The sequence below is a fragment of the Chlorocebus sabaeus genome, chromosome 20 (genome assembly GCF_047675955.1).
Source record: "Chlorocebus sabaeus isolate Y175 chromosome 20, mChlSab1.0.hap1, whole genome shotgun sequence".
Taxonomy (NCBI): domain Eukaryota; kingdom Metazoa; phylum Chordata; class Mammalia; order Primates; family Cercopithecidae; genus Chlorocebus; species Chlorocebus sabaeus.
In genome coordinates, this window is record NC_132923.1 from 113,859,531 (window position 1) to 113,887,505 (window position 27,975).

At 48.6% G+C, this 27,975-nt stretch overlaps 1 protein-coding gene across 2 annotated transcripts; it reads left to right on the forward strand.

Moving 5' to 3' along the window:
* HTR1D (5-hydroxytryptamine receptor 1D) lies at window positions 1–27,017 on the forward strand. Of its 2 annotated transcripts, none has more exons than XM_038003179.2 (2): window positions 1–219; window positions 23,930–27,017. In XM_038003179.2, exon 2 carries the CDS (start codon window positions 24,704–24,706, stop codon window positions 25,835–25,837), a length of 1,134 nt encoding a protein of 377 aa, XP_037859107.2. In that variant the 5' UTR covers window positions 1–219; window positions 23,930–24,703; the 3' UTR covers window positions 25,838–27,017. The 2 variants fall into 2 exon arrangements, with proteins under 2 accessions (XP_037859107.2, XP_007978283.3); XM_007980092.3 differs by having other exon boundaries at window positions 24,041–27,017.
* Window positions 27,018–27,975: the final 958 nt, after the last annotated feature.

The following is a 27,975-nucleotide window of genomic DNA, read 5'->3' on the forward strand; positions in this document are numbered from 1 at the left end:
GGGGAGCGGAGAAGGAGCCGCAGGGCGCTGGGAGGGGCGGAGGCAGGTGCGGGATCGCGAGGGCGCGAGCCGGGAAGGGCCCCGGGGCGGCGGGGCGGGCTGCCCCGGAGCTCGGTGGGGGTCGCGGCAGAGACAAGGCGGCCGCGGCGGGGAGATGCCGCGCGAGGAAGTGGATCGGACGGGTACGCCGGGTGTGCGCACCTGCGCGCCGGGCAGCGGGTAAGCGCTCGGGGCCGCGTGCTCTCCGGGGAGAGGAAGCGTCTGCAGCCTGGCCCCAGCGGCGGTCCGCGGGGAACTGAGGCCAGGAGCGGCGCCCCTCCTGGGGCCTCGGGGGCCCAGGGCGTCCCGCCTCTCTGTGCCCTCGGACGGGCGCGCGCCAGGGAGAGGGTCCCGGAGGACCTGCCTGGCCGGAGGGAGGCGACGAGGGGTCGCCGTTAAGACCCCCGGGAGAAAAGGGAGGGCTGAGGAAGCGCCCTGGGCGGCTGCGGGATCCCACGCACGCGTTGGGGGTGCCCAGCGCCCAGGCGAGATCTGGAGGGGCGGGAGTCACCCCCGGGCCGGGGACTGCGACGCCCCCGGAGGGGCCCCGGGCGCGGAGGGAAGCCGGGCGCTGCCCCCTGCTGGCCAGGTTCGGGCGCGGCGCCGTGGAGCGGCCGCCCCTCTCTGGAGAGAGTTGAAGGGGCGTCCGGTGTGGAGCCCGGGCTGGCTCCGGGCTGGGGTTGACCGGCTCCGTGACCTTGGGCAGGTCACTGCATCTCTCCGAGCCTCAGTTTGCACGTCTGTCATATAGAGGGGGATTCTCTTGCCTTGTAGGGTCCGTAGGAATACGTGAGATCCCCGCTAGATGCTTTTTAAGAAACTGTAAAGTTCTGTATAAATCCGAGCTAATCACATAATGCCGGAACTGGAAGGGCACTAAGAAATCTGCTTTATTACAAATGGGGAGAGTGGGGAATCCGTCTTGCCCAAGGTCACATTACCAGTAGAAGAATCCAAGACTAAAGTCCCCAGGTCTGGGAAAGTTCAGGATTAAGAGCAGGGCTCTCAGTCAGGGTGGTTGCATTAGCAAACTGGCCTTGGCCACCTACTAGCTGTGTGATCTCAGGAAAGCCCTTACCTTCTCTGAGGCCTGGTTTCCTCCCATATGAAGTGGGGACAACAATGCTCACCCCACAGGCTTACAGTACAAATCTAATGGGAATGTCACTCAGCACAGCCCCTAGCTCCAAACAAGAGCTCAGCCACTGGTGGCCATCATTTTTCTGAGTAGCAGCAGCGGCAGCAACCCCTCCGCTCTTCTTTGCAACCAGCTTCCAGTGTTTTCCAGTTGAGCCCGTGGTGTGGGTCTGTGCTGTCCTCTGGATCACAGAGCCACTGACTGGGGTCTCAGTCCTCCTCACAAGGACATTTGGGGACACTTTATCAGCAGCAAGCAAGGCCACTGGGGTAGCCGGCCTTTTTCAGTCTTTAGTCCTGCTCCACTGGTGGGGAGAAGTAGGCAGGCTTTGTCACTGGGACATCCAGGAAGCCAGGACCTAGAGGGTGGCTAGGAGGGAGGGACCAGGCCAACTGGACTTGACTGGCAGGGGCTAGGGCCTCTACCCCTACAACAACCTCCACAAGCTCTTAAGGCCCTGCCCTCAGACCAAGGCTTTGACCTCATGAACAAGTAAGTCCCAGTGCAGCCCAGGGGTGGGGGATGGAGATCACGTCTCTGCAGCCACAGAAACCCTGAGCCCTAGTGCTGGCTTCCCGGTCCCAGGCCTGCCTGCTGGCTCACCACCACCCAGAACCTAGTACAGGGCCAGAAATACAGAGATGCTTCCTCAGGGTAACTGACAGAGTTACCTGATGGCTCAATAATGAGGGCGGGTCCACTGGGTCATCCCTTCTCTCCTAGGCCACAGATGGATGACTATTTTTTTTTGGTGAGAGTGATGTGAATGTGAGCAGAAATATAGATTCTCAGAGTGTGGAGTTCCCAGGCCTGAGAGGTCTCTTTCATTGCACAGATGGTTCCCGTCTAAGGCCCACAGAGGGGCAGGGGTCAGCCATGTCTTCCAGGAAGCTGAATTCAGTAGACACCACTCAGTCTTTTTGTTTATTTGTTTTTGTTTTTGAGACAGGATGGTGCTCTGTCACCCAGGCTAGAGTGCAGTGGTGTGATCATGGCTCACTACAGCCTCAACCTCCAGAGTTCAAGTGATCCTCTTGCCTCAGCCTCCCCAGTAGCTGGGACTACAGGCATGCGACACCTTGCCTGGCTAACTTTTGCATTTTTTGTGGAGACAGGGTGTCGCCATGTTGCCCAGGCTGGCCTCGAACTCCTGGGCTCAAAGAATCTACCCTCCTCAGCCTCCCAAAATGCTGGGACTACAGGTATGAGCCACAGAGCCTGGCCTGCTCAGTCTTTCACTATTCTCAGCAGCAGTTGACGCTGCTGACCATTTCTTCTCCCCAAAACAGTCTTCTCTGGGCCCCTGTGACTTGACACTCTTACATTGTTCCCTCATCTTCTCTGTTGTTTTTGCGGCTTCATTCTCCTTTCTACAGCCCTTAGATGCTCTGCTCCCCCAAGCCCTCTGCTCGTCTCCTAGTAGACACTCTCCCTGGGTGATCTCACCCACCCTACTGGCTTTAGTTATCACCTCTATGCACATGACTCATACATGTATGCCTCCAGCCCAGATCGCTCCTCAGGCTGTTGACCCACCTATTTATTTTCAGCCAAGCACTGTTCTAGGCCCTGGGGATACAGGGATGAGCTAGACAGGAGGTGTATGTTAGCAGGGCATGAGGCAAGTGGGGGGAGTGTGGGAAAGACATGCAATAAACAAACAGGCAGAAAATATCAGATCGGGTTAAGTGCTAAAATGAGCATAAACCAGGGTGATGTGGTGGAGGAGGGGAGCTGCTTTATGTTGGCTGGTCAAGGTGTTGCCAAAGGGGTGATATTTAGGATGCACAACTGGTAGGAGATGAGGTCAGAGAGATGGCAGGGGTGGCAGCAGATCACGTAGGGCCTTGTAAGCCATAGGAGTTTTGAATTTTATTCAGAGTGAAGTGGGACCTGTTGGAGAAATGTATTTATTTATTTATGAATGAATGAATGAATGAATGAATGACAGAGTCTGGCTTTGTCGCCCAGGCTGGAGTGTAGCAGTGCACTCTGGGCTCACTGCAACTTCCACCTTTTGGGTTTAAGCCATCCTTCCACCTCAGCCTCCAGAGTAGCTGGGACTACAGGCACGCACCATCATGCCCAGCTAATTTTTGTAGTTTTTGTAGAGATGGGGTTTCTCCATGTTGCCCAGGTGGGTCTTCAACTCCTACCTCTGGAATTACAGGCGTGAGCCATTGCACCCAACTGAAAATGGAGAGGAGGAAATACGAATCCTTCTCCAGAGCCTACTTGAGCCTTACAAGAGAAGTTATTTCCTGTTATTTGCCAGTCTACTGTGCTGTGACTGGAGGGGGAAGGAAATAGGTAAATCTTCAAGGAGCTTCCAGCAGTAGGCAGTAAGAGGCACAAACAAACCTGGAGTCGAGAGAGGGCTTAAAGGAGAGAGATTTTGCTCTCAGTTGACCAGGGAAGACTTCCTGGAGGAGGTAGCTTTTGAAAAGGACCTCAGAAAGCAGAGAGAGGGGCTGGGTACAGTGGCTTACACCTGTATCCCAGCACTTCAGGAAGCCCAGGTGGGCAAAGTGCTTGAGCCCAGGAGTTCGAGATTAGCCTGTGCAACAAGATGAGACCCTATCTCTAAAAAACAAAAGAAAAATTTAGAAAGCAGACAGGAGTACAATAGATATGTATGAAAGGGAATGGGAAAGATTGCTGTTCCAGGCAGAAGGAACAGCCTGAACTAAAGCACGAATGCCCCAAACATGTAGTGGAGACAAGGGAGAGAACACAGAATGTGTAGGGGAATGAAAGGTCTGGCCTGTTAAGAGAAAGGCCCTAGACCTTGCCATTGATATGTGAGCCTCTGTTTCCTTATTGTTTTTTTGTTTTGTTTTGTTTTTAGATGGAGTCTCGCTCTGTCGCCCAGGCAGGAGTGCAATGGTGCGATCTCAGCTCACTGCAACCTCTGCCTCCTGAGCTCAAGCGATTCTCTTGCCTTAGCCTCCCAAGTAGCTGGGACTATAGGCGCGTGCCACCATGCCCAGCTAATTTTTGTGTTTTTAGTAGAGACAGGGTTTTACCATGTTGGCCAGGACGGTCTTGATCTGACCTTATTATCCGCCTGCCTCGGCCTCCCAATGCTTATTATTTTTATGAAGTAACTGGTTAAGCTCTGGGGAAGATAGTGAGGAAGAATTCAAAGCTTGGGCTAGGTGTGGAAGAACAGGATAAGGTCTGCTACAAAAGAGGCGCTGGCCAGGTGTGGTGTTTCACTCCTGTAATCCCAGCACTTTGGGAAGTCGAGTGGGGTGGATTACTTGAAGTCAGGAGTTTGAGACCAGCCTGGCCGACATGGTGAAACCCTGTCTCTACAAAAATACATAAATTAGCTGAATGTGGTGGTATGCACCTGTAAATCCCAGCTGCTTGGGACGCTGAGGCAGGAGAATCACTTGAACCCGGGAGGTGGAGGTTGCAGTGAGTGGAGATTGAGCCGCTGCACTCCAGCCTGAGCAACAGAGTGAGACTCCCGTCTTAAGGAAAAAAAAAAGGGGCACTCAAGAGAGCCTGCTGTGAGTGAGGTGGCTTGAGTTTAGGGCCCCTGTGGAACATCAAGGAGGGATGATCAAAGGATATTTGAGGTCAGAGGTACAGAGAGAAGAGTCAAACAAAGGTAAAACTGTCAGTATTCTTTTTTAATTCATTCTTTGAGTAAATCTCAGCATCTGTAAGTATTAAGCCTAAAATATACAGCTATGAACAAAGCCGTATCCCTGCCTCGGGAATGCACCATCTTGTGGGGAGACAGACCCAGGCACTGGACTGCAGGATAATGAGATGTGTATTACAAATCCTAAACACAAGGCACTGTGTTGGCATAGAGAGAGGCTGGCTCCACTTGGGCAGGAAGAGGACAAATTTCAGTAAAGAGGGGAGAGTTAAACTTGGTCTTGAGAGCGAAGTTGGAGCTGGATGGTGGGTGAGAGGGACAGGCACGCCACACACAGGGCATTGGGCTTCATGGCATGAGTTGCCCCTTCCTTCCGGAACTCAAGTCTAGCAAGGCGACAGGGGTGGGGTGGGCAAGAGAACCCAGTCCAGGGGAGTCCAGTGTGATGTATACATGAGAAGGCCAATGGGGTGTAGAGAAGGGAAGTGATCGGGTCCCTCCCTAGTTACCAGGAAACTTCCCGAGAGGGTGGGGGACATGAGCAGAAAGGCATTCCAGGTAGAGGGAATAGCCTGTGCAAAGACTCAAGGAAGTAATAGAACTGCAGTGTTTTTGCAGCCAAAGGTCTCGGCCAAGAGGTGGGCTGGAGGTGGGGTCTTCTGTTCAGTCCAGGTGAATAGGAGGATGAGAGGAAATGACCGGGCTATGTGATCCCTGGATAGGTAAACAATAGGAAATGTAGAAAAAGGATTTGGGGCTGGGCATGATGGTTCACAACTGTAATCTGGTACTTTGGGAGGCTGAGGCAGGAAGATCACTTGAACCTAGGAGTTCAAGACCAGCCTGGGCAACATAGGGAGACCCCATCTCTATAAAAAAATTTTTTAAACGTAGCCAGGCATGATGGTGCACCTGTAGTTCTAGCAACTTGGGAGGCTGAGGCAGGAGGAAGGCTTGCGCTCAGGAAGTTGAGGCTACACTGAGCCACAATCGTGCCACTGTACTCCAGCCTAGGCAAAAGAGAGAGCCTGCCTAAAAATAAATAAATAAAAATACATACATACACACATACATACATTCACACATAAAAAGGATTTGGATTGTACTGCAGGGAAGAGTTATCCAAGGTTCAATCCTGTGGAATAGGTATCATTGGCCCCAGCTTCTCTTCACTTGCTAATTCCTTGTTTGTTTTTAACTCAGGACATGGTATGAGATTTCACTTGTTAATTCTATTTGCCCTCTCACGCTCAGCTTCAAAGCCACTTTCAGAGTGAAACCTCAAGGTTGCAGCAGGCTACCTGTCCCCCTACTTTCCTTCCCATAGCTCCCTGCATGCCCCACCGTTATCCTCATCATATCTGTGGTCCTCATTGCAGGATGGTTTCCCCAGGGCCATTGTAAGTCCTCCTACGAGCAGAGTCCACATCTGCATTGCTTATGCCAAAATGTGGTAGGCTTTAAGTATATTGTAGTTGAATAGATGAGGAAACAGAGAGGTTGAGTAACTTGCCAAAGGTCACAAAGCTAGAAAACGGCTCAGGTGAGACGCGAATTCGGTCTACCTGACTCCATAGCTGTACCTAGCTCCAAAGCTTGTGCTCTGAATCACAGCTGTATTGTGGCTCCCAGAAGAGAAAGCAGATGGTGAATAGCAACTTCGTATCCTGTAAACACTAGCAAATTTGGTGTTTGGTTTCAAGAAAATGAATTCCTGTTGTTAGTACCTTGTTTACCCAGTCTAGAGAAGATAGCTTCTCCTCTGTCCTGGAAATATTCACTCCATCAGCTCCAAGTGTTCTCTGGGGACCCAGGTGTGCAGCATCTGTGGGAGAAGAGAAGAGACAGGTTGGGCTCCAGTATAGGGGGGGATGCAGTTCTAAAGGCTTCTTGCAAAGTATGGTCAGCCCTGCCAGTCGGCTCCCAGGATTACTCACCTGGTGTGGAAACTCAGATGAGAGCTGGGGGGAGACTTGAAAATGCCAGAAGTATATAGTATGAAATGGGTCTGAGAGCCTCTGGATACATCTGTCCTTCATCTCAAATTCCTGCTGCAAGCAGGAGCCAGTAGAAGGAGCCCTGGTGGGAGTCTGAAGACTTGGTCTCAGCCTGTAACACACTGTGTTACCTTGAGCAAGTATCTTGCCCTCTCTGAGCCCATTTCCTTGTCAGCATCATGAGGGGTCGGACTAAATGATTCCTAAGAGTCCTTCCCGTCTCACACCCTGATACCCTTCTGAAATCCAGGGGCTGACATTACTGCTACCCCTCACACCACCACCGTGTGGCAGAGCTGCAGCATCTCCTGAGAGCTTATCAGAACTGCAGACCCGGCCGGGCGTGGTAGCTCACGCCTATAATCCCAGCACTTTGGGAGGCCGAGGCGAGTGAATCATTTGAGGCCAAGAGTTTGAGACCAGCCTGGCCAACATGGTGAAACCCTGTCTCTACTAAAAATACAAAAATTAGCCGGGCATGGTGGCATGTGCCTGTAGACCCAGCTACTCAAGAAACGGAGGCAGGAGAATCACTTGAACCTGGGAGGTTGCAGTGAGCCGAAGATCACATCATTGCACTCCAGCCTGGGTGACAGAGCGAGACCCTGTCCCAAAACAAACAAGCAAACAAAACCCTGCAGACCCACAGAATCAGCATCCGAATTTTTAATAAGATCCCTAGGTAATGCATGTACACATTCAAGTGTGAGAAGCGCCGCAGTCACCACTTCCTTCCCGTTCCTTTGGGTTGTGCCAAGCTCCCATCACCAGGCCCGTCAGAGAGAGGTCCTGTTCAGGAGATAGTGGTGGAGCCTGGCACATCACAGGTACCCAGTACAGATTTCTTGAATGTGTGGGGTAGGTATTTATGGAAAGAAGGAAGTGGAACTGACTTTACCTGGCACCTTTTATGGATGGTGGAGCATGGGTTGGGCAAGCCCAGATTCCAATCCTAGATCCACAGTGCCCCATCTCCGGGTCTTAGGCAAGCCATTTCTGTGAGCCTCATTTCTGGGAAGTGGGAATAATTGATAATAATAATAGTATCGACTACAGAGGGTTGTGGTCAGACTTCAATGAGTTAATACATGAGAAGCTTAGAACAGTGCCTGGCACATAGTAAACTCTCAATAAATGTTGGCCACTACTTTACTACTGGGGCCATTCCGACCCCTCCTCGTCCCCATGCCCACATAGCGGCCCCTGGCCCCCTCCCTACTGTCCCAACCCCCTCCCTGGAAATGCAGTTCCCTGAGGACAGACTCCTGACCTGAGCCCTAGGGAGCACTATCACCGCTGCTAAGAGCCACTGCTAGAGCAGGACCGACCAACAGAAATACAACGTGAGTGACACATGTGCTTTTTCAATTTAGGAAATTTCAAAGTAGCCACATTTTTAAAAAGTGAAAATAGGCTGGATGCGGTAGCTCATGCCTGTAATCCCAGGCATTTTGGGAGGCTGAGGCGAGCAGCCTGGCCAACATGGTGAAACCCCGTCTCTACTAAAAATACAAAAATTAGCTGGGCGTGATGGTGGTGCATGCCTGTAATTTCAGCTATCCAGGAGGCTGAGGCAGGAGAATTGCTCGAACCAGGGTGGAAGAGGTTGCAGTCAGCTGAGATCGCGCCACTGCACTCCAGCCTGGGTGACAGAGCAAGACTCTGTCTCAAAAACAAAACAAAACAAAAAGTGAAAATTTTATTTATATATTCTACTAACCTACCACATCCAAAATATTACCATTTCAACATGTAACTGATACATTTATTAGTGAGCTATTTTACACTTCTTTTTTAACATTCTTTTTTTGAACCAGGTACATCTCAGGGGCTACATTTGAAGCGCCCAGTGGCCACACATGGCCAATAGTGGCTATTTTATTTCTGAACTTTGGCTCTCAATCCCAGCTATGCCATATATTACCTGTATGGCTGGGAGCCAGTCATTTTACCTCTCTGGACCTCAGTTTCTTCGTCTGTAAAATGGATGCACTAATTCATTCCCCGCACCCCCAATTAGTAATAATAGGAGCAGTTGGTGATATATATTTTATATATATATATTTTTTTTTTTTTTGAGACACCATACCCAGCTAATTTTTTTTTCTTTTTATTTTTCTTTCTTTTTTTTTTTTTTGAGATGGAGTTTTGCTCTTGTTGCCCAGGCTGGAGTACAATGGCACAATCTCGGCTCACTGCAACCTCCGCCTCCTGCAATCAAGCGATTTTCCTGCCCCAGCCTCCCAAGTAGCTGGGATTACAGGCATGTGCCTTCATGCCCAGTTACTTTTGTATTTTTAGTAGAGACAGGGTTTCACCATGTTGGTCAGGCTGGTCTTGAACTCCTGATCTCAGGTGTTCCACCTGCCTCGACCTCCCAAAGTGCTGGGATTACAGGCGTGAGCCACCGTGCCTGGCCACCTGGCTAATTTTTGTATTTTTTGTAGAGATGGGTTTTTGCCATGTTGCCCAGGCTGGTCTCGAACTCCTGGGCTCAAGCAGTCTGCCCACCTCCATCTCCGAAAGTGCTGGGATTATAGGCATGAGCCACCACACCTGGCTAGATGGTAAGAATTTAAAACCTCTTTACCCACTTTCCCACAGCATGAGTGAATACAGTGAGTTGTTAACTTCAAAGGCTCTTGCCGGCTGGGCACAGTGGCTCACGCCTATAATCCTAGCACTTTGGGAGGCCGAAGTGGGAGGATCAGTTGAGGTCAAGAGTTCGAGACCAGCCTGACCAACATGGTGAAACCCTGTCTCTACTAAAAACATTCAAAATTTAGCTAGGCGTGGTGGTGGGTGGTGTAATCCCAGCTACTCAGGAGGCTGAAGCAGGAGAATTGCTTGACCCTGGTGGGCGGAGGTTGCTGTGAGCCGAGATTGCACCACTGTACTCCAGCCTCGGCGACAGAGCAAGACTCCACCTCAAAAAAAAAACAAAACAAAAAAAGAGGCCCTTGCCTTTTAATAGTGTGTTTGGTTGTTTGAGGTGGTCTCTTGCTTGTTGAAGGCTTGTGGAGATCCAGTGCAAGGCTAAAAGCAGGAAGGCACTGGGGCCTCCTATTTCCCTAACCATTGCAAAGGCCTTGAAAACAGGTTTCATCTGTCTTTGACTTTTTTAAGGTAGCCAAATTGTCAGTGATGAAGATAACTAGGTGTCATCCAGGCCAGTGGTTTTTCATCTTGGTTTCACCTTAGAAGCAGCTGAGAAGTTTTCAAAAATCAGTGCCTGGGCTCTGTCCCCTGGAGGGTGAGGCCTAGATATCTGTTGTTGTTTTTAACAGACTTTTCTTTTTTTTTTCTTGAGATGGATTCTCACTCTGTTACCTAGGCTGGAGTGCAGTAGCACGATCTCAGCTCACTGCAACCTCTGCCTCCTGGGTTCAAGTGATTCTCCTGCCTCAACCTCCTGATAGCGGGGACTACAGGCACATGCCACCACACACCACACCCAGTTAATTTTTGTATTTTTTTGGGGGGAGTGTAGAGATGGGGTTTCACCATGTTGGCCGACTGGTCTCGAACTCCTGACCTCAAGTGCCTGCCTCAGCCTCCCAGTGTCCTGAGATTGCAGGTGTGAGCCACTGTGCCTGGCCTGACTTGTATTTTTAAAGCTCTTGCAGATAGGTGATTCTGATGCTCACCAAGAGAATCTCTGATCTGATCCAACTACCTCATTTTCAAGTTGGAGAAACCGAGGCTTGGAGGAGGAACTGACTTATCCTAGGTTACACAGAAAGTTAGCAGCAAAGCCAAGCTAAAGCCCGGGGCCTCTGCCTCTCAGGCGTGTGCTCTGTTCTCAGGGCCCATTCCCCACCAGTTCCTGGAGCTTTTCATAGACAGGTATTGATGCCTTGCTCTGAGCCAGGTGTCAGGGCTACAGGGGTGAATGAGACATGGTCCCTACACTCAAGAAGCTCCTGTTACCATGTCAGAGGCAGTCCAATATGGTGAGAGCTAGGGTGGCAGGCTCTCAGGAAAGGGGTACCTGAACCAAGCTGGGCTTGGGGGGAGGTTAGGGAAAGCTTTCTGGGGAGACACCAGAGCCTAACTCTGAAGGGTGACTTGGAATTAGGCAGCCAGAGGACTGAAGAAAGGACATTTTCCAGGCAGAGGATACAGCAGGGAAAAAGGATCAGCAGGAAACAGCACTGGAGCCGGGGGTATGGCAGGAGGGTACTGGAAGAACAGGCAGGTCTGTGCTGCTGCAGTGTGAAGGTCACAGCCAGCTATGCTGAGAGATGGGGTTGGAGATGGAAGGAAACACCAGTTCATGAAGAGTCTCTTAAACCAAGCTGTGAAGCCTGGGCTTAATCCCAGGTGCAGTGGGAGCTACTGGAGGATTTTAAGGGAGTGACCTGGTCAGACTGTTAGTTGGGTGGGATATGGTTAGAGAATGGAGAGGGGCCAAGAGTGGAGGCTGGGAGACCATTGAAGCCAGGAAGGATGGTTTCACTCTCCTGAAACAGAACAGTGGCAGTAGGAGTGGAGAGGGGAGAGAAGAGTCAAGGCACAGTTAAGTGTGGGCAGTAGAATGGACAGAATCCAGTCATTCCGTGAATGAAGGGGCCAGGTGTGGTAGCTCACGCCTGTAATCCCAGTACTTTGGGAGGCGGAGGAGGGTGGGTCACCTGAGGTCAGGAGTTCAAGACCGTCTCTACTAAAAATACAAAATTAGCCGAACCTGGTGGCGCATGCCTGTAATCCCAGCTACTCGTGAGGCTGAGGCAGGAGAATCACTTGAACCTGGGAGGCGGAGGTTTTAATGAGCTGAGATAGCGCCACTGCGCTCCCGCCTGGGCAACAAGAGTGAAACTGTCTCAAAAACAAAACAAAAACACACACTCAGTGAATGAAGGGACTTTATCAATTGGCTATTGCTGTGTAACAAGCTACCCTCAAACTTGGTGAATTAAAACAACAGCATTTATTACTACGAATCATGCATTTGGAGGTTGGCTGATTTAATCTGAACTTGGCTGGGTATTTCTTTTTTTTTTTCCCCATAGGTTATTGGGGTACAGATGGTATTTGGTTACATGAATAAGTTCTTTAGCAGTGATTCATGAGATTTTGGTGCACCCATCACCCAAAAAGCATACACGGCACCCTATTTGTAGTCTTTTATCCCTTGCCCCCCTCCCACCCTTTCCCCCAAGTCCCTGAAGTCCATTGTATCATCCTTATGCCTTTGCGTCCTCATAGTTTAGCTCCCACATATCAGTGAGAACATACAACGTTTGGTTTTCCACTCCTGAGTTACTTCACTTAGAATAATAGTCTCCAGTTTCATCCAGGTCGTTGAAATGCCATTATTTCAATGCTTTTTATGACTGAGTAGTATTCCGTCGTGTAAATCAGTTTCTTTATCCATTTACTGATTGATGGACATTTGGGTTGGTTCTATGATTTTGCAATTGCGAATTGTGCTGCTATAAACTTGAGTGTGCATGTATCTTTTTTGTATAATGACTTCTTTTCCTCTGGATAGATACCCTTGGCTGGGTATGTCTGCTGATCTTGGCTGGGCTCACACATGTGTCTGCTGGTTGTGTGAGAGGCTCTGTTCTAGGCTGAGTTTGGCTGGAACAGCTCTACTCCATGTCCTTGCCTCTCCCTGCAGGGACCAGTGTGCTAGCCCAGGGATGTTCTTCTCATGGCAATGACAGAGTGCAAGCAGACACATGCACAGCCTCTAGAGGACTACATTTGGCACTGGCTTACTGTCACTTCTGCCTCATTCTGTTGACCATAGCGAGTCCATGCTGAACCCAGAATCAAGGGACAAAAAAATATACTCCTTTTGATGGGGGCAGGGAGAGGTGGCACAGGGCAGTAGAAGCATCAAGCTGAGAGGGACACCAAACTGCCATGTGAACTTGGGCAAGTCACCTACCTCTCTGTCACTCATGTGACAGTCACGTGACATTGGTGCTGTTATTGTTCGCATTTTCCACATGAAAAAACTGAGTGCGACCAGGTGCGGTGGCTCACACCTGTAATCCCAGCACTTTGGGAGGTTGAGGTGGGTGGATCACTTGAGGTCAGGAGTTTGAGACCAGCCTGACCAACATGGTGAAACCCTGTCTCTACTAAAAATACAAAAATTAGCCGGGCATGATGATGTGTGTCTGTAGTCCCAGCTACTTGGGAGGCTAAGGCAGGAGAATCGCTTGAACCCGGGAGGTGGAGGTTGCAGTGAGCCGAGATCGCACCATTGCACTCCAGGCTGGGCGACAGAGCGAGACTCTGTCTCAAAAAAGGAAAGGAAAGGAAAGGAAGAAGAAAAGGAAGGAAGAACGGAAGGGAAGGGAAGGGAAGAAAGGAAAAGGACTGGGTGCAAAGAGGTTCAGTGATGACTCCAAGTTCTCCCTGTAATCAGTGGAGCTGGTGCCTGAGGCTCTTAGGCAGTTAACCACTACTTTTTTGGGGGCGGGAGGGCAAAACTTCCAGAAAAGCAAAAGTACCCCAAACACAAGTGTGCAGCCTGATGAATTTTCACAAAGTGAACACACCAGCTCAAGAAACAGAACATGACCTGCACCCAGAAGCCCCCCTTATATTCTCACAGGAAACACAATAGCCTGACTTCCCTCAGTGTAAGTCAGTTTTGCCTGTTTTTGAACTTTATGAAGTTTAAATCACACATGACACCTGGCTTCTTCTGTTTAACATTATGTCTATTAGATTCATCCACCTGTTTGTGTGTAGCTGGGAACCATTCTCATTGATGAAGAGTGATTCTTATAATCACTCTCTCTTATATGATTATGTCACAATTATTTATTCATTCTACTGTTTGTTGTAGTAGTTATTTTTTAGAAACAGGGTCTTGCTCTGTCACCCAGGCTGGAAGTGCAGTGGCATTGTTAGAGCTCACCGTAACCTCAAACTCTTGGGCTCAAAAGGTCCTCTTGCCCCAGCCTCCCAAGTAGCTGGGACTACAGGTGGGGGTGCTGTCATATTTGGCTTTTTTTTTTTTTTTTTTGTACATGAGTGTTCACAGCCACTTTATTTGTAATAGCCCATCAAGTAAATGGATAAACACATTTTAGTGTATCCATACAATGGAATACTATTCAGTAATAAAAGAGAACATGCAATAACATGGATGAAACTCAAAACAGTTACGCCGAATGAAAAAAGCCAGGCAAAAATGAGTAGATCTCTGATTTTACTTATGTAAAATTATGTAAAATGCAAACCAATCCATACTGACGGTATTAGTGTGTTCTCAAGCTGTTAATAAAGACATGCCCAGTGAGACTGGGTAATTTATAAAGAAAGAGGCTGAATTGACTCACAGTTCCACATGGCTGGGGAGGCCTAACAATCATGGTAAAAGGTGAAGGAGGAGCAAAGTCATGTCTTACATGGCAGCAGGCAAGCACTAATATTCTTTAACTTTTTTTTCTAGAGACTGGGTCTCCCTGTGTTGCCCAGGTTGGTCTCAAACTCCTAACCTGAAGCAGTCCTTCTGCCTCGGCCTCCCAAAGTGCTGGGATTATAGGTGTGAGCCACTGTGCCTGGCCCCATTCTACTGTAGATGCTTGTTTAGGTAGTTTGCAGTTTGGGGTTGTTATGAATAGTGCTGCTATGAACAATTCTTGCATATATCTTTTGGTGAATGTACATACATGTTTTTCTTGGGTGTAGAGCTAGGAATGGAAGTACTGGGCTGGAATTTGGTGACCTTTTATTTTCTGTGTTTCACAGAGGTGTTTGTTCGTTTGTTTTAAGATAGGGGCTCACTCTGTCGCCCAGGCTAGAGTGCAGTGGCACCATCATAGCTCACTGTAACCTCAAACTCTTGGGCTCAAGCAGTTCTCCCACCTCAGCCCCCCAAGTAGCTAAGACTACAGATGCATGCCACCATACCTGGCTAATTGTTAAATATTTTGGAGAGATGAGGTCTCTCTATGTTGCTCATGCTGATCTCAAACTCCTGGCCTCAAGTGATCTCACCTCATCCTCCCAAAGCACTGGGATTACAGGCATGAGCTACCATGCCCTGCCCATTTTCCAGATTTTATGATTAGAGAAACTGAGGTGCAAGACTGATTTGTTTACACCGCAAGATACTGATTAGATTTTAAAACTGGCATTCAGATACAGGTAGAAAGAGAGAGCATGAAATGGGGGAGATGCATACATGTACACACACACCCATACCCATGTTAAAACTTTCCAGATTCAGCTGGGCGTGGTGGCTCATGCCTGTAATCCCAGCACTTTGGGAGGCCAAGGTGGGTGGATCACCTGAGGTCAGTAGTTCGAGACCAGCCTGGCCAACCTTGTGAAACCCCATCTCTCCTAAAAATAAAAAAATTAGCTGGTTGTGGTGGTGCATGCCTGTAATCCCAGCTACTCTAGAGGCTGAGACAGGAGAATCGCCTGAACCCGGAGGCGGAGGTAGCATTGAGCAGAGATTGTCCCACTGCACACCAGACTGGGTGACAGAGTGAGACTCTGTCTAAAAAACAAAAAAAAGAAAAACGAAAAGAAAAAGAAAGAAAAAGAAACTTTCCAGATTCTTCCCCATACATGTTCTATCTAACCCTCATTATATCTCTGGGAGGTAGACTGGATACCCTGATTTTTGCAGAGGAGAAAACTAAGGTTGTAGGAGGTCCCATGCAGGAGACAGAATGAGATGAAATAACAGCTGTGGGTGCATTATGTAAAATACAAAGCCCTGTCCAGATTTGCGCAGAGTGATTTCTCCACCCAGAGCTCACTCATCTGTACTACACAGCATCTACAGAAAGAACAGCCACAAATTACTCTGTGGGGGATGTATTCTACTGCAACAAATCTTTTTATCACAGAGCCTTACTTTTTTCTTCCAAAGAGATGAGACTGGCTTCTAAGGACACATTAAACCCATACATCCTTTTTGTTTCTGGCAAGGTTTTATGACTCACTTAGTTAAAGAGCCCTCAGAAAGTGGAGGCGACAGATCTTCCTGCAGGCTGAATGAGCCCTGGGTAGGAAGCTTTTGTAACAGGCCAGCTTTTGCTGGCCAGGTGCGGTGGCTCATGCAGATAATCCCAGTACTTTGGGAGGCCGAAGCGGGTGGATCCCCCAGCACTTTGGGAGGCCCAGATGCACAGATCGCTTGAGGCCAGGAGTACGAAACCAGCCTGGCCAACATGGTGAAACCCCCTACTAAAAATACAAAAATTAGTTAGGCATGATGGCGCATGCCTGTAATCTCAGCTACACGGGAGGCTGAGGCAGGAGAATCAGTTGAACCTGGGAGGCAGAGGTTGCAGTGAGCTGAGATTGGGTCACTACACTCCAGCCTGGGCAACAGAGTGAGGCTCTGTCTCAAAAAAACACCTGCTGTTTGCCAGTCACTGTGCTAGGCATGTTCTCCCTACTTCATTGAAGCCACATAACAATTCTGGGTGAAAGATGTCATTACCCCAATTTACAGATGAGGAAGAAGGGCCCAGGAGGTGAAAGGACTTGGACCCCACAGTAGGGATTGGTTAGTGATAAGGAACCAAAAGTCCCCTGTCTTGACTGGGCACAGCGGCTCAGCCTCTAATCCCAGCACTTTGGGAGGCTGAGGCAGGAGTATCGCTTGAGCCCCGGAGTTCCATACCACCTTGGGCAACACAGCGAGACCCCATCTCTACAAAAAAAGATTGAAAATTCACTGGGCATGGTGGCTTGTGCCTGTAGTCCCAGCTACTTGGAGGGCTGAGGTGGGAGGATCACCTGAACCCGGGCAATTGAGGCTGCAGTGAGAGCCATGATTGTGCCACTGCACTCCAACCCGCACGACAGAGGGAGTCCCTGTCTCTAAAAATAAAAAAGAAGAAGAAGAAGAAAGTTCCCTGTCCTACTACCATTTCTCAAAGGCTGCTGTGTCCATGTGAACTGGCTCAGCTGGGAAAACACGAGTTGGTACAAATGAGGTTTCCTGGATAGAAGGTCGCTCATGGACATACAGGGATGGGAAGGAGTATTCCCTGGCCTGGAAGCCTCCTTCCTTCTCCTCTCCCAGGACAGGTGGTTCCTCTCCCTCAGCTTCTTTCTCTGCTCCGTTCTCCTGCCTCTCTCTACAGACCTGTTTTTTGTTTACCTTTGGCTTTTCTATTCCCCCCAAACCTTCCTTGATTTGGTAAAGGCTGCAGCCTGACTCCAGCCTCAGGACCCTTGGCCTGCAGATTTATCTTCCCCCATCTTCTATCCAGCCCAGCTCCCCATGGTCGCCAGTCTAAATTCCCAAGAGAGAATCTGATTGGCTCATTTTGGGTCACATGTCCACCCTGGTCCAATCAGCTGTAATCAAAGGTGGTCTCTGGAACAGGCCTAGATTGGTACATAAGTCTCTCTGCTTTTCTCTTTCCACCCTTCTTCAAAGATGCCAGAGCTGGGAGATGCATAGTGTGGCTGGAGTCCACGTGATCTGGACTTCAAGGGAGATACTTGTGGCCTGGAGGTGGAGGCGGGGCCGAGAAAGGTCCTTGCTTCTGCTGCTGCTATCATGGCCCCTGGGAAAATGGGTGGGCAGGGAGGAAGCTCCTTGGTATGTCTGGGTTTCTGGCAATGGCAGACATCTCTCACCAAAACGGGCAGTGATACTTTGTTTCTGGTGAGGGAAGTGATCTTGTTGCCTGGATATCTGAATTTGGTTGGATGCACCATAGAGAACCCAGATAAATCACATTTGTGGTCACCATTGACTACAAGGCCAGGCATGGTGGCTCAGGCCTATAATCCCAACACTTTGGGAGGCCAAGGTGAGTGGATCACTTGAGGCCAGGAATTTGAGACCAGCCTGGGTGACATAGGGACACCTTGTCCATAAATAAATAAAGAAATAAATAAACAAAAAGAAACCATTTACTATGTTGAGCATTTTGTATCCATGATATTGACAGTTCTCCCCAAACTCCTGTGAGATTTGGATTATCATCTCCATCGCTGAGGCTGTGCAGGCTCAGAGAGGTGAAGTTATTTGCCCAGTGGCCGCAGCAAGAAAGCGAACCAACAGGAATTGGGACCTGAGAATGCCTGCTCTTAGCCACTGTACTCCTTCTTTGTTAGCATCATTACATTTGTTCAGGACTCTGCTGTTCACAACACATCACATACATGATCTTGCTGGAGCTACTCAATACTCCTTTGGGACAGCACAGCCAGGCTTTTGTTCTCATTTCACCAAGGAAGTAACTAAGGGTCAAAGAGGTTGTGCTTTGCCCATGGTTACCCAGCTGGTCAGTGGCAGAGCTGGGACCAGAATGCAGATCTTCTGCACTAAAAAGTATCAATAGGTATTAATGTATCAACATATTATTGCTGGTAATAGGGTTCTTTTTCATAATATACAAAATAGTTTGAGAAAAATTACATATACTACCGAGTGCGATGGCTCATGCCTGTAATCCCAGCACTTTGGGAGGCTGAGGAGGGCAGATCACCTGAGGTCAGGAACTCAAGACCAGCCTGGCCAACAAGGTGAAACCCTGTCTTTACTAAAAATACAAAGATTAGCCAGGCAGGGTGGTACATGCCTGTAGTTCCAGCTACTCAGGAGGCTGAGGTGGGAGGATCACTTGAACCCGGAAAGCGGAGGTTGCAGTGAGGGAAGATTGCATCACTGCATTCCCGGCTGGGTGACAGAGGAAGACTCCATCCCCCCGTTAAGAAAAAGAAAGAAAAATTACACATGCATCATTCCCTACAAAGCAGTATACACACACACACACACACACACATGAATAACAATATTAATGCACTCACCACCTACTTAAAAAATAGAACATCAGGCTGGGCATGGTGGCTAACGCCTATAATCCCAACACTTTGGGAAGCCAAGTTGGGAGGATCGCTTGAGCCCAGAAGTTCAAGGTTGCAGTGAGCTATGACTGTGCCATTGTACCTGCGTGACAGAGCAAGACCCTCCCTCTAAAAAAAAAAAAAAAAAAAAAAAAAGACCAGGCATGGTGGCTCACATCTGTAATCCCAGCACTTTAGGAGGCCAAGGTGGGAGAATTGCTTGAGTCTAGGAGTTTGAAGACAAGCCTGGACAACACAGGGAGACCCCATCTCTGCAAAAAAATTTAAACATCAGTTGGGAGTGGTAGTGTGTATCTGTGGTCCCAGCTACTCAGGAGGCTGAGGTGGGAGGATCACTTGAGCCCAGGAGATCAAGGCTGCAGTGAGTTCTGATCACGCCCCTGCACTCCAGCCTGGGTGACAGAGCAAGACCCTTTCTCAAAAAGGCCTGGTGTGGTGGCTCACACCTATAATCCCAGCAGTTTGGGAGGCCAAGGCAGGCTGGCCAACATGGCGAAACCCTGTCTCTACTAAAAGAAAATACAAAAATTAGCCGGGCATGGTGGTACATGCCTGTAATCCCAGCTACTTGGGAGGCTGAAGCAGGAGAATCACTTAAACCCAGGAGGCGGAGGTTGCAATGAGCTGAGATAGTGAAAAGAACATAATTGAAACTTTTAAAACCCTTTAAGATTATATTCCTCTGTCCTTTTCCCTCCAGGGGTAACCACTATCCTGAATTTTATTTATTTATTTATTTATTTATTTAATTTTATTTATTTATTTTTTTTGAGACAGAGTCTCGCTGTGTCGCCCAGGCTGGAGTGCAGTGGCGCGATCTCGGCTCACTACAGCCTCCGCCTCCCGGTCTCACACCATTCTCCTGCCTCAGCCTCCCGAGCAGCTGGGACTACAGGCGCCCGCCACCACACTCGGCTAATTTTTTTGGATTTTTAGTAGAGACGGGGTTTCACTGTGTTCGCCAGGATGGTCTCGATCTCCTGACCTCGTGATCTGCCCACCCCCGGCCTCCCAAAGTGCTAGGATTACAGGCATGAGCCATCGCGCCTGGCCCCTGAATTTTAGATTTTTAATTTCTTTGCTTTTCCTTATGGTTTTGCCACATATATTTATCTCCCTAACAGTTTGTTTCTTCTTGCATGTTTTTGACTTTGGCACTCTGCCTTGTTTGTGATAATCACCATTTTGGTGTGTGTAGCTGTGGTTTACTCTGTTTTGCTTCTCTGTAGCACTCCATCGTAGGAATATGCCATATGCTACCATTCTGCTGTTGATGGACGTTTGGTTGTTTTTAGCTGTTTGCTATTTCATGCTACTAGGACCATTCTTGTTTCTGTCTTCTAGTGAACACAGAAGAGTTTCTCTGCCATGCATACCCAGCAGTGGAATTGCTGAATCATGAGGTAGTCATCACATCTTTAGTTTCTACTAGGTGAAAATGGCATCTTGTTGTCATTTTAATTTTTCTTTCTTTCTTTTTTCTTTTGTTTAAAATAGATAGTCTCGCTATGTTGCCCAGGCTGGTCTTGAACTCCTGGGCCCAAGTGATCCTCCCACATGAGCCTCCCAAAGTGTCGGGATTACTGGCATAAGCCACCACACCCGGCTTTCATTGTCATTTTAACTTTTTTTTTTTTTTTGAGATGGAGTCTTGCTTTGTCGCCCAGGCTGGAGTGCAATGGCATGATCTTGGCTCACTGCAACCTCTGCCTCACAGATTCAAGCGATTCTCCTGCCTCAGCCTCCTGAGTAGCTGGGATTACAGGTGCCTACCACCACGCCTGGCTAATTTTTGCATTTTTAGTAGAGATCGGGTTTCACCATGTTGGCCAGGCTGGTCTCGACCTCCTGACCTCAGGTGATCCACCGGCCTCAGCCTCCCAAAGTGCTGGGATTACAGGTGTGAGCCACCATGCCTGGCCTGTATTTGTTATTTTATTATTTGAAGTGTGACGGGAAAGAGAGAGTTGCTTATGGAGCTACAGTCCATGTCTCCAAAGGCAGCTAGATTATGAAAACTTCTCCCACCTTTGTTCACAATGGGGAGGGATAGCAGGCAGGAGAGAAGACAGCCTCTGAATTGTTACTTCTTTCAAAGCTACAGCCTAGCCTTCCTAACCAAGTCTGTCTGCTCCTGTCCCTGTGTCCCTGTCCTTCTTCCCAAGATGTCACCGAGGGCTGGAGGGCTTGCACACACACCAGCCTCCTGAGCCTTTCTGAACCCACGCCTTTCACTGAAATGAGGTCACTGGAATGCTTGGAACTCAAGGAGTGACCGCATGAGTTTGTGGGGCCGGCACACCAGGCTTCCATGGGAAATGACGCACCTCAGTCACCCAGACTGTCTGCAGGGGAGAAAGTTTCAAAGAGCCAACCAGAGTTCACATTTTCCCCGTGAACCAAAATGGGAGCAAAACTTCAGCCAGAGGCTTTTGGGGTGGAGCCTGGGGAGAGTGGGGGTAGGAGGGGGTCATCAAACCAGCTACACACGCATGCCTTAAGGCTTTTCATCCTCAACTGAGGCAATGTAGGCAAGGGTAGAAATTTCTTGAGATCTCTGGACCTGGTTTTTCCACTTCCAGCCAGGTGGCCTTGGGCAGGTGACATCACCTCTCTGAGCATTGGTTGGGTCATTCTAAGTTGGGAGCCATGTTGCCCACTTTACAGGTTGGGTGACTCTTAGCCCCAAAGCTAGCTCAGTGCCTGGAATATAGCAAGAGCTCTTCAAAAGATATTGTTATAATATCCTTTAAACTGTAATATATGTTTTGGAGTTGGTGGCTAAGGATTGGTTTTCTTAAACTGAGGCTTTCCTCTCTCCTCTAGGCAGATTTTTATTTTTTAAATGAAGCACCCACCAATTTGGGGAGTGAGAGGGAAAATACTGCATTGCAGGTTTAGCTGCTGCTGCTGCTGCTGCTGCTTCTCCTCCTTCTTCTTCTTCTTCTTCTTCTTCTTCTTCTTCTTCTTCTTCTTCTTCTTCTTCTTCTTCTTCTTCTTCTTCTTCTTTCTTCTTCTTCCTCCTCCTCCTCCTCTTCTTCTTCTCCTTCTTCTTCTTCTCCTTCTTCTTCTTCTTCTTCTTCTTCTCCTCCTTCTCCTCCTCCTCCTTCTCCTTCTTCTTCTTCTTCTTTTTTTGAGACGGATTCTCGCTGTGTCTCCCAGGCTGGAGTGCAGTGGCGCCATCTCAGCTCACTGCAAGCTCCACCTCCCGGGTTCAGGCCATTCTCCTGCCTCAGCCTCCCGAGTAGCTGGGACTACAGGTGCCTGCAACCATGCCCAGCTAAATTTTTTTGTATTTTTAGTAGAGACAGGGTTTCACCATGTTAGCCAGGATGGTCTCGACCTCCTGACCTCGTGATCTGCCCACCTCGGCCTCCCAACATGTTGGGATTACAGGCGTGAGTCACCCTGCCCAGCCTTTTTTTTTTTTTTTTTTTTAAAGGCAGAGTTTCACTCTGGTTACCCAGGTTAGAGTATAATGGCACGATCTTGGCTCACTGCAACCTCCACCTCCTGGTTTAAAGCAATTCCCCTGCCTCAGCCTCCCAAGTAGATGGGATGACAGGCATGCACCACCACGCCTGGCTAATTTTGTATTTTTGGTAGAGACAGAGTTTCTCCATGTTGGTCAGGCTGGTCTTGAACTCCTGACCTAAGGTGATCCACCTGCCTCAGCCTCCCACAGTTCTGGGATTACAGGCAAGAGCCACCGCGCCCAGCTGGTGATTGATTTTTAAAACATTAAGGAGCTAAAGCTGCTCATGGCTGTAATCCCAGCACTTTGGGAGGTCAAGGCTGGAGGATTGCTTAAGTCCAGGAGTTTGAGACCAGCCCTGGCAACATAGCAAGACCCTGCCTCTATGAAAACAAACAAACAAACAAACAAAAAACAATTAGCTGGGCATGGTGGTATGCACCTGTAGTTCCAGCTACTTGGGAGGCTAAGGTTGGAGGGTCACTCGATCCAGGAGGTCGAGGCTGCAGTGTGCTGTGGTCATGCCACTGCACTCTAGCCTGGGGGACAAAGCTAGATCCTACCTCAAAATAAATAAATAAACAAATAAATAATTTAAAAATTACTGGTTTATTATATAGAATTCAAATGAACAACCAGAAGAAAAGGTATATAGGACAAGGTCTGAAAAAGCTTCAAGGGGCCAGCCACGATAGTTCACACCTGTAATCGCTCCCACTTTGGGAGGCCGAGGCACACGGATCACCTGAGGTCAGGAGCTTCTAGACAGACACCTGGATACTTTCGCCAGCCCAGAAGTTCCCAAGATTTTTTTGCAGCTAGGTTTCCAGTTTCCATTTGAAAAGTTGAATGTATTTTCTGGATTAAACTTCCACAATGGGGAAGCAAGGAAGGAAGGAAGGGAGGGAGGGAGGGAGGGAGGGGAGAAAGAAAGAGACAGGAAGAAGGAAGGAAGGAAGGAAGGAAGGAAGGAAGGAAGGAAGGAAGGAAGGAAGGAAGGAAGGAAGGAAGGAAGGAAGGAGAGAGAAAGAGAGAAAGAAAGAACAAACATAATAAAAACATTTTAAAAAATAGACTTCCGGCCAGGTACGGTGGCTCATGCCTGTAATCCCAACAGTTTGTGAGGCTGAGGTGGGCGGATCACAAGGTCAGGAGTTCGAGACCAGACTGGCCAACATGGTGAAACCTCGTCTCTACTAAAAATACAAAAATTAGCTGGGTGTGAAGGCGTGTGCCTGTAGTCCCAGCTACTCAGGAGGCTGAGGCAGGAGAATCGCTTGAACCCAGGAGGCAGAGGTTGCAGTGAGCCGAAATCGCGCCACTGCACTGTAGCCTGGCGATAGAGTGAGACTCCGTCTCAAAAATAAATAAATAAATAATAAAAAATAAATAAAAAATAACATTATTCATGCTCACTATAGGACATATGAAAAATTCAAATGAGTAGAAAAAAGGCCACGACCTCCCATACTTTGTAGAGAAATACATTATAACAATTTGACTTCTTTCCTGATGGTCTTTATCTTTCCCTGTGTACAGTTTTATTTTGTTTCCATTGTTGCTAAATAAATAGAATGACGCTTTCTGATTCACAACTTACAGAGCTGATTTCATGTACTTCTAACAAGCTTGTGATGATTCCAACAGCTATGACACTTTGTCCCCTCTGGGAATTGCATGGGTGGGGCACATCACCCACCCCTGTATTCTGATACTTTCTAGAATGCCAGTTCCACAGCACCATGGCCAGCTTTAAGTAGTATCTTTTTAATCATGTAGTTCATTTCAGGCTTCCACATTGTCCTTCTAGAACCTAACTCTATTTTTTTTTCTTTTTTAAACCCCAGATCTTCTGAACATGTCCCCATTCCATGAGCCCACAGTGATCTGTTTGTTTTGCCTGGTCCCAGCTCATACATTCTTCAAGTCTTGGTAACCAGGATGTTTTGTCTGTTCAGGCTCTAAACGATCAGTGGGACAGGAACCGAAGTTAAGTAGCTCAGGATGCATCAAGATGAACCTGGGAAAACCGCGAGCCGCTGTGCTGACTGGACTGCTTCTCTGAATCAGCTGGAACTTCTTTTTGTGTCTAGTTTTAAAAGCTCCTCGGAAGCAATCCTAAATCCAGAATCGTTTCAATTATTATGAGGGGAATTCTGAAGTTCTCATTAAACACACGAATGACTCAAGCTTTGAAAAGAGCCAGATGCCAAAGGCAAGAATCCCAGGGCATTGCCCACCTGGGTGTGATCCCCTGATAACTGTCTAACGAATTCAGCATGTGTCCCCCGGGCATGACCATCTGCTGGGCAAAGCTCCAGGACCCTGAGACATCCTGGAATTCCTGTGGTTTAGGAAAGACCTTTAACTACCAGTGGTAGTTGTCTCATCGTTCTTCAAATAATCTGGTCTTCTTTATTATTATTATTATTATTTAATTTTACTTTATTACAGCTGTACTTGGAGAATAGTCCAGTCTTGAGGCCTTTTCACTGTGGTCTGTTCTAGTGTACGGCTCCCACCAGTGCGAAGCAGAAGGATGACTTTGCTCTGTTGTCAGGACAACCTTGAAGGAAGGAGCCAAATGTGTGGAGGTCTGTGGGAAGAGAGAGCCACCTAGCATGTCCCCACTGAACCAGTCAACAGAAGGCCTTCCCCAGGAGGCCTCCAACAGATCCCTGAATGCCACAGAAACCCCAGAGGCTTGGGATCCCAGGACCCTCCAGGCACTCAAGATCTCCCTTGCCGTGGTCCTTTCCATCATCACACTGGCCACAGTCCTCTCCAACGCCTTTGTACTCACCACCATCTTACTCACCAGGAAGCTCCACACCCCTGCCAACTACCTGATTGGCTCCCTGGCCACCACCGACCTCTTGGTTTCCATCTTGGTCATGCCCATCAGCATCGCCTATACCATCACCCACACCTGGAACTTTGGCCAAATCTTGTGTGACATCTGGCTGTCTTCTGACATCACGTGCTGCACGGCCTCCATCCTGCATCTCTGTGTCATTGCTCTGGACAGGTACTGGGCGATCACGGATGCCCTGGAGTACAGTAAACGCAGGACGGCTGGCCACGCGGCCACCATGATTGCCATCGTCTGGGCCATCTCCATCTGCATCTCCATTCCCCCTCTCTTCTGGCGACAGGCCAAGGCCCAGGAGGAGATGTCGGACTGCCTGGTGAACACCTCTCAGATCTCCTACACCATCTACTCCACATGTGGGGCCTTCTACATTCCCTCGGTGTTGCTCATCATCCTATATGGCCGGATCTACCGGGCGGCCCGGAATCGCATCCTGAATCCACCCTCACTCTATGGGAAGCGCTTCACCACAGCCCACCTCATCACAGGCTCTGCAGGGTCCTCGCTTTGTTCCCTCAACCCCAGCCTCCATGAGGGGCACTCGCACTCAGCTAGCTCCCCTCTCTTTTTCAGCCATGTGAAAATCAAGCTTGCTGACAGTGCCCTGGAACGCAAGAGGATTTCCGCTGCTCGGGAAAGGAAAGCCACTAAAACCCTGGGCATCATTCTGGGGGCTTTTATCATCTGCTGGTTGCCCTTCTTCGTGGTGTCTCTGGTCCTCCCCATCTGCCGGGACTCCTGCTGGATCCACCCGGCCCTCTTTGACTTCTTCACCTGGCTAGGCTATTTAAACTCCCTCATCAATCCAATAATCTACACTGTGTTTAATGAAGAGTTTCGGCAAGCCTTTCAGAAAATTGTCCCTTTCCGGAAGGCCTCCTAGTCTTATTCAGTGATGACTCTTGTTATCTTTTGTGTCCTGTAACCTAATCAGGATTTTTTTTTTAATTATTATTTTTTGAGACCTGGATTAATTAATATCTTGAGTCTTGGTTCAATCAACAGAATTGTTCTTTTTCCTGTTGTTTTCTTAACTTCTGAAAGAGCTGTGGGCAAGGGGGCAGGACTGATTTCACTACTTAGCATAATATTTTCTTTTTTTCTTTTTTTTTTTTTTTTGAGATGGAGTCTTGCCCTCTTGCCAGGCTGGAGTGCAGTGGCACAATCTCAGCTCACCACAACCTCCACCTCCTGGGTTCAAGAGATTCTCCTGCCTCAGCCTCCAGAGTAGCTGGGACTACAAATGCGTGCCACCAGGCCCAGCTAATTTTTGTATTTTTAGTAGAGACGGGGTTTCATCATGTTGGCCAGGATGGTCTCAATCTCTTGACCTTGTGATCCGCCCACCTTGGCATCCCAAAGTGCTGGGATTACAGGCATGAGCCACTGTGCCTGGCCAACATAATGTTTTCACAGTTCCTCTTTGTTGGAAGAAATATGACCTACGAGATCCCCAGTTGATACAGTTGAGATGAGAAGCTATCTGACTATAGAAAAGACCCCGGGCTCAAAGGGAAGGCTCTCTGGTCTACCTGAGATCTACATTGAGCTTAAAGAAGGGTGGATAAGATTAACGACCTGAATTGAAAGAGAATTTGGAGCCAGGATGGATCTCCATTCTGTATGGCACCTTGATTGGAAAATAATATCCACGCGTTTCTTCCACTGAGTCTTTCTTAGATTAAATCTCTCCCAGTTGTCCATGAAGAGAAAGTCAGTATTTGTAGTGCCAATGATATAGAGTGACTTGGAGAGAGATTCAGAGGTTAGGGGTAGCGGGAGTAGGAAGGTTTTGGGACCAGACTGACTACCCTGTACCCTTCCTTCTTCCCCAATATCCCTGCGCCATCTTCACATTCTGAAGTTAAAACCCATGATCACCCCTTTGAGGTAGATTGACTGGCTTTAGACACCCACCCCTGCCTCCCCTGCAAGTTTTGAGTGGGACACCATTCTGAATTTTTTTTCTGAATTATTTTTTTACGTCTCTTTCTCATTAGAGATCTGAAAACTCATTAGAGATGCTGAGTCTTATCAAATAAAAAGCATGAGACATCATGGCCAGTAACGTCTTTGGGTGATTTTTCCCCCTCTCCCTGGATATAGAAACCATTCAGCTCAATTCAGTCTCTAGCGTTTGTTGAGCACCTACCACACGCCAGGTCCCACGCTCCAGCCTTGGCACTTGCTCTCTCCTATCAGGATGTGAGAAATTAAGGATAACGTGATGATTAAGAGCTCAGAGGCCATGCTCAGTGGCTCATACCTGTAATCCCAGCACTTCGGGAGGCTAAGGTGGGAGAATTGCTTGACCCCAGGAGTTCAAGGCCAGCATGGGAAACCTGGCAAAACCCTGCCTCTACAAAAAAATACAAAAATTATCCAGACATGGTGGTGCACATCTGTAGTCCTAGTTGCCTGGGAGGCTGAGCTGGGAGAATTGCTTGAGCGTGGGAGGTTGAGGCTGCAGTGTGCCATGATCATGTCACTGCACTCTGTCCTGAGTGACAGAGCAAGATCCTATTTCAAAAAGGAAAAAAAAAAAAAAGGGCTCAGGACCTGATGCGTCAACTCAAATCCAAGTGCAGCCAATTTCTCCTGGGTGAACCTGGACAAGTTTCTTTTCTTTTCTTTTCTTTCTTTCTTTCTTTTTTTTTTTGAGACAGAATTTTGCTCTTGTTGCCCAGGCTGGAGTCCAGTGGCCTGATCTCGGCTCACTGCAATCTCCACCCCCTGGGTTCAAGCAATTCTCTTGCATCAGCCTCCCAAGTAGCTTGGATTACAGGCATACGCCACCACGCCTGGCTAATTTTTGTATTTTTAGTAGAGACGGGTTTTCACCATGTTGGCCAGGCTGGTCTTGAACTCCTGACCTCAGGTGATCCACCCGCCTCGGCCTCCCCAAGTGCTGGGATTACAGGCGTGAGCCACCAAGCCCGGCCCTTTTCTTTTCAAGACAAGGTCTCACTCTGTTGTCCAGGCTGGAGTATAGTGGCACAGTCAGGACTCTGCAGCCTTGAC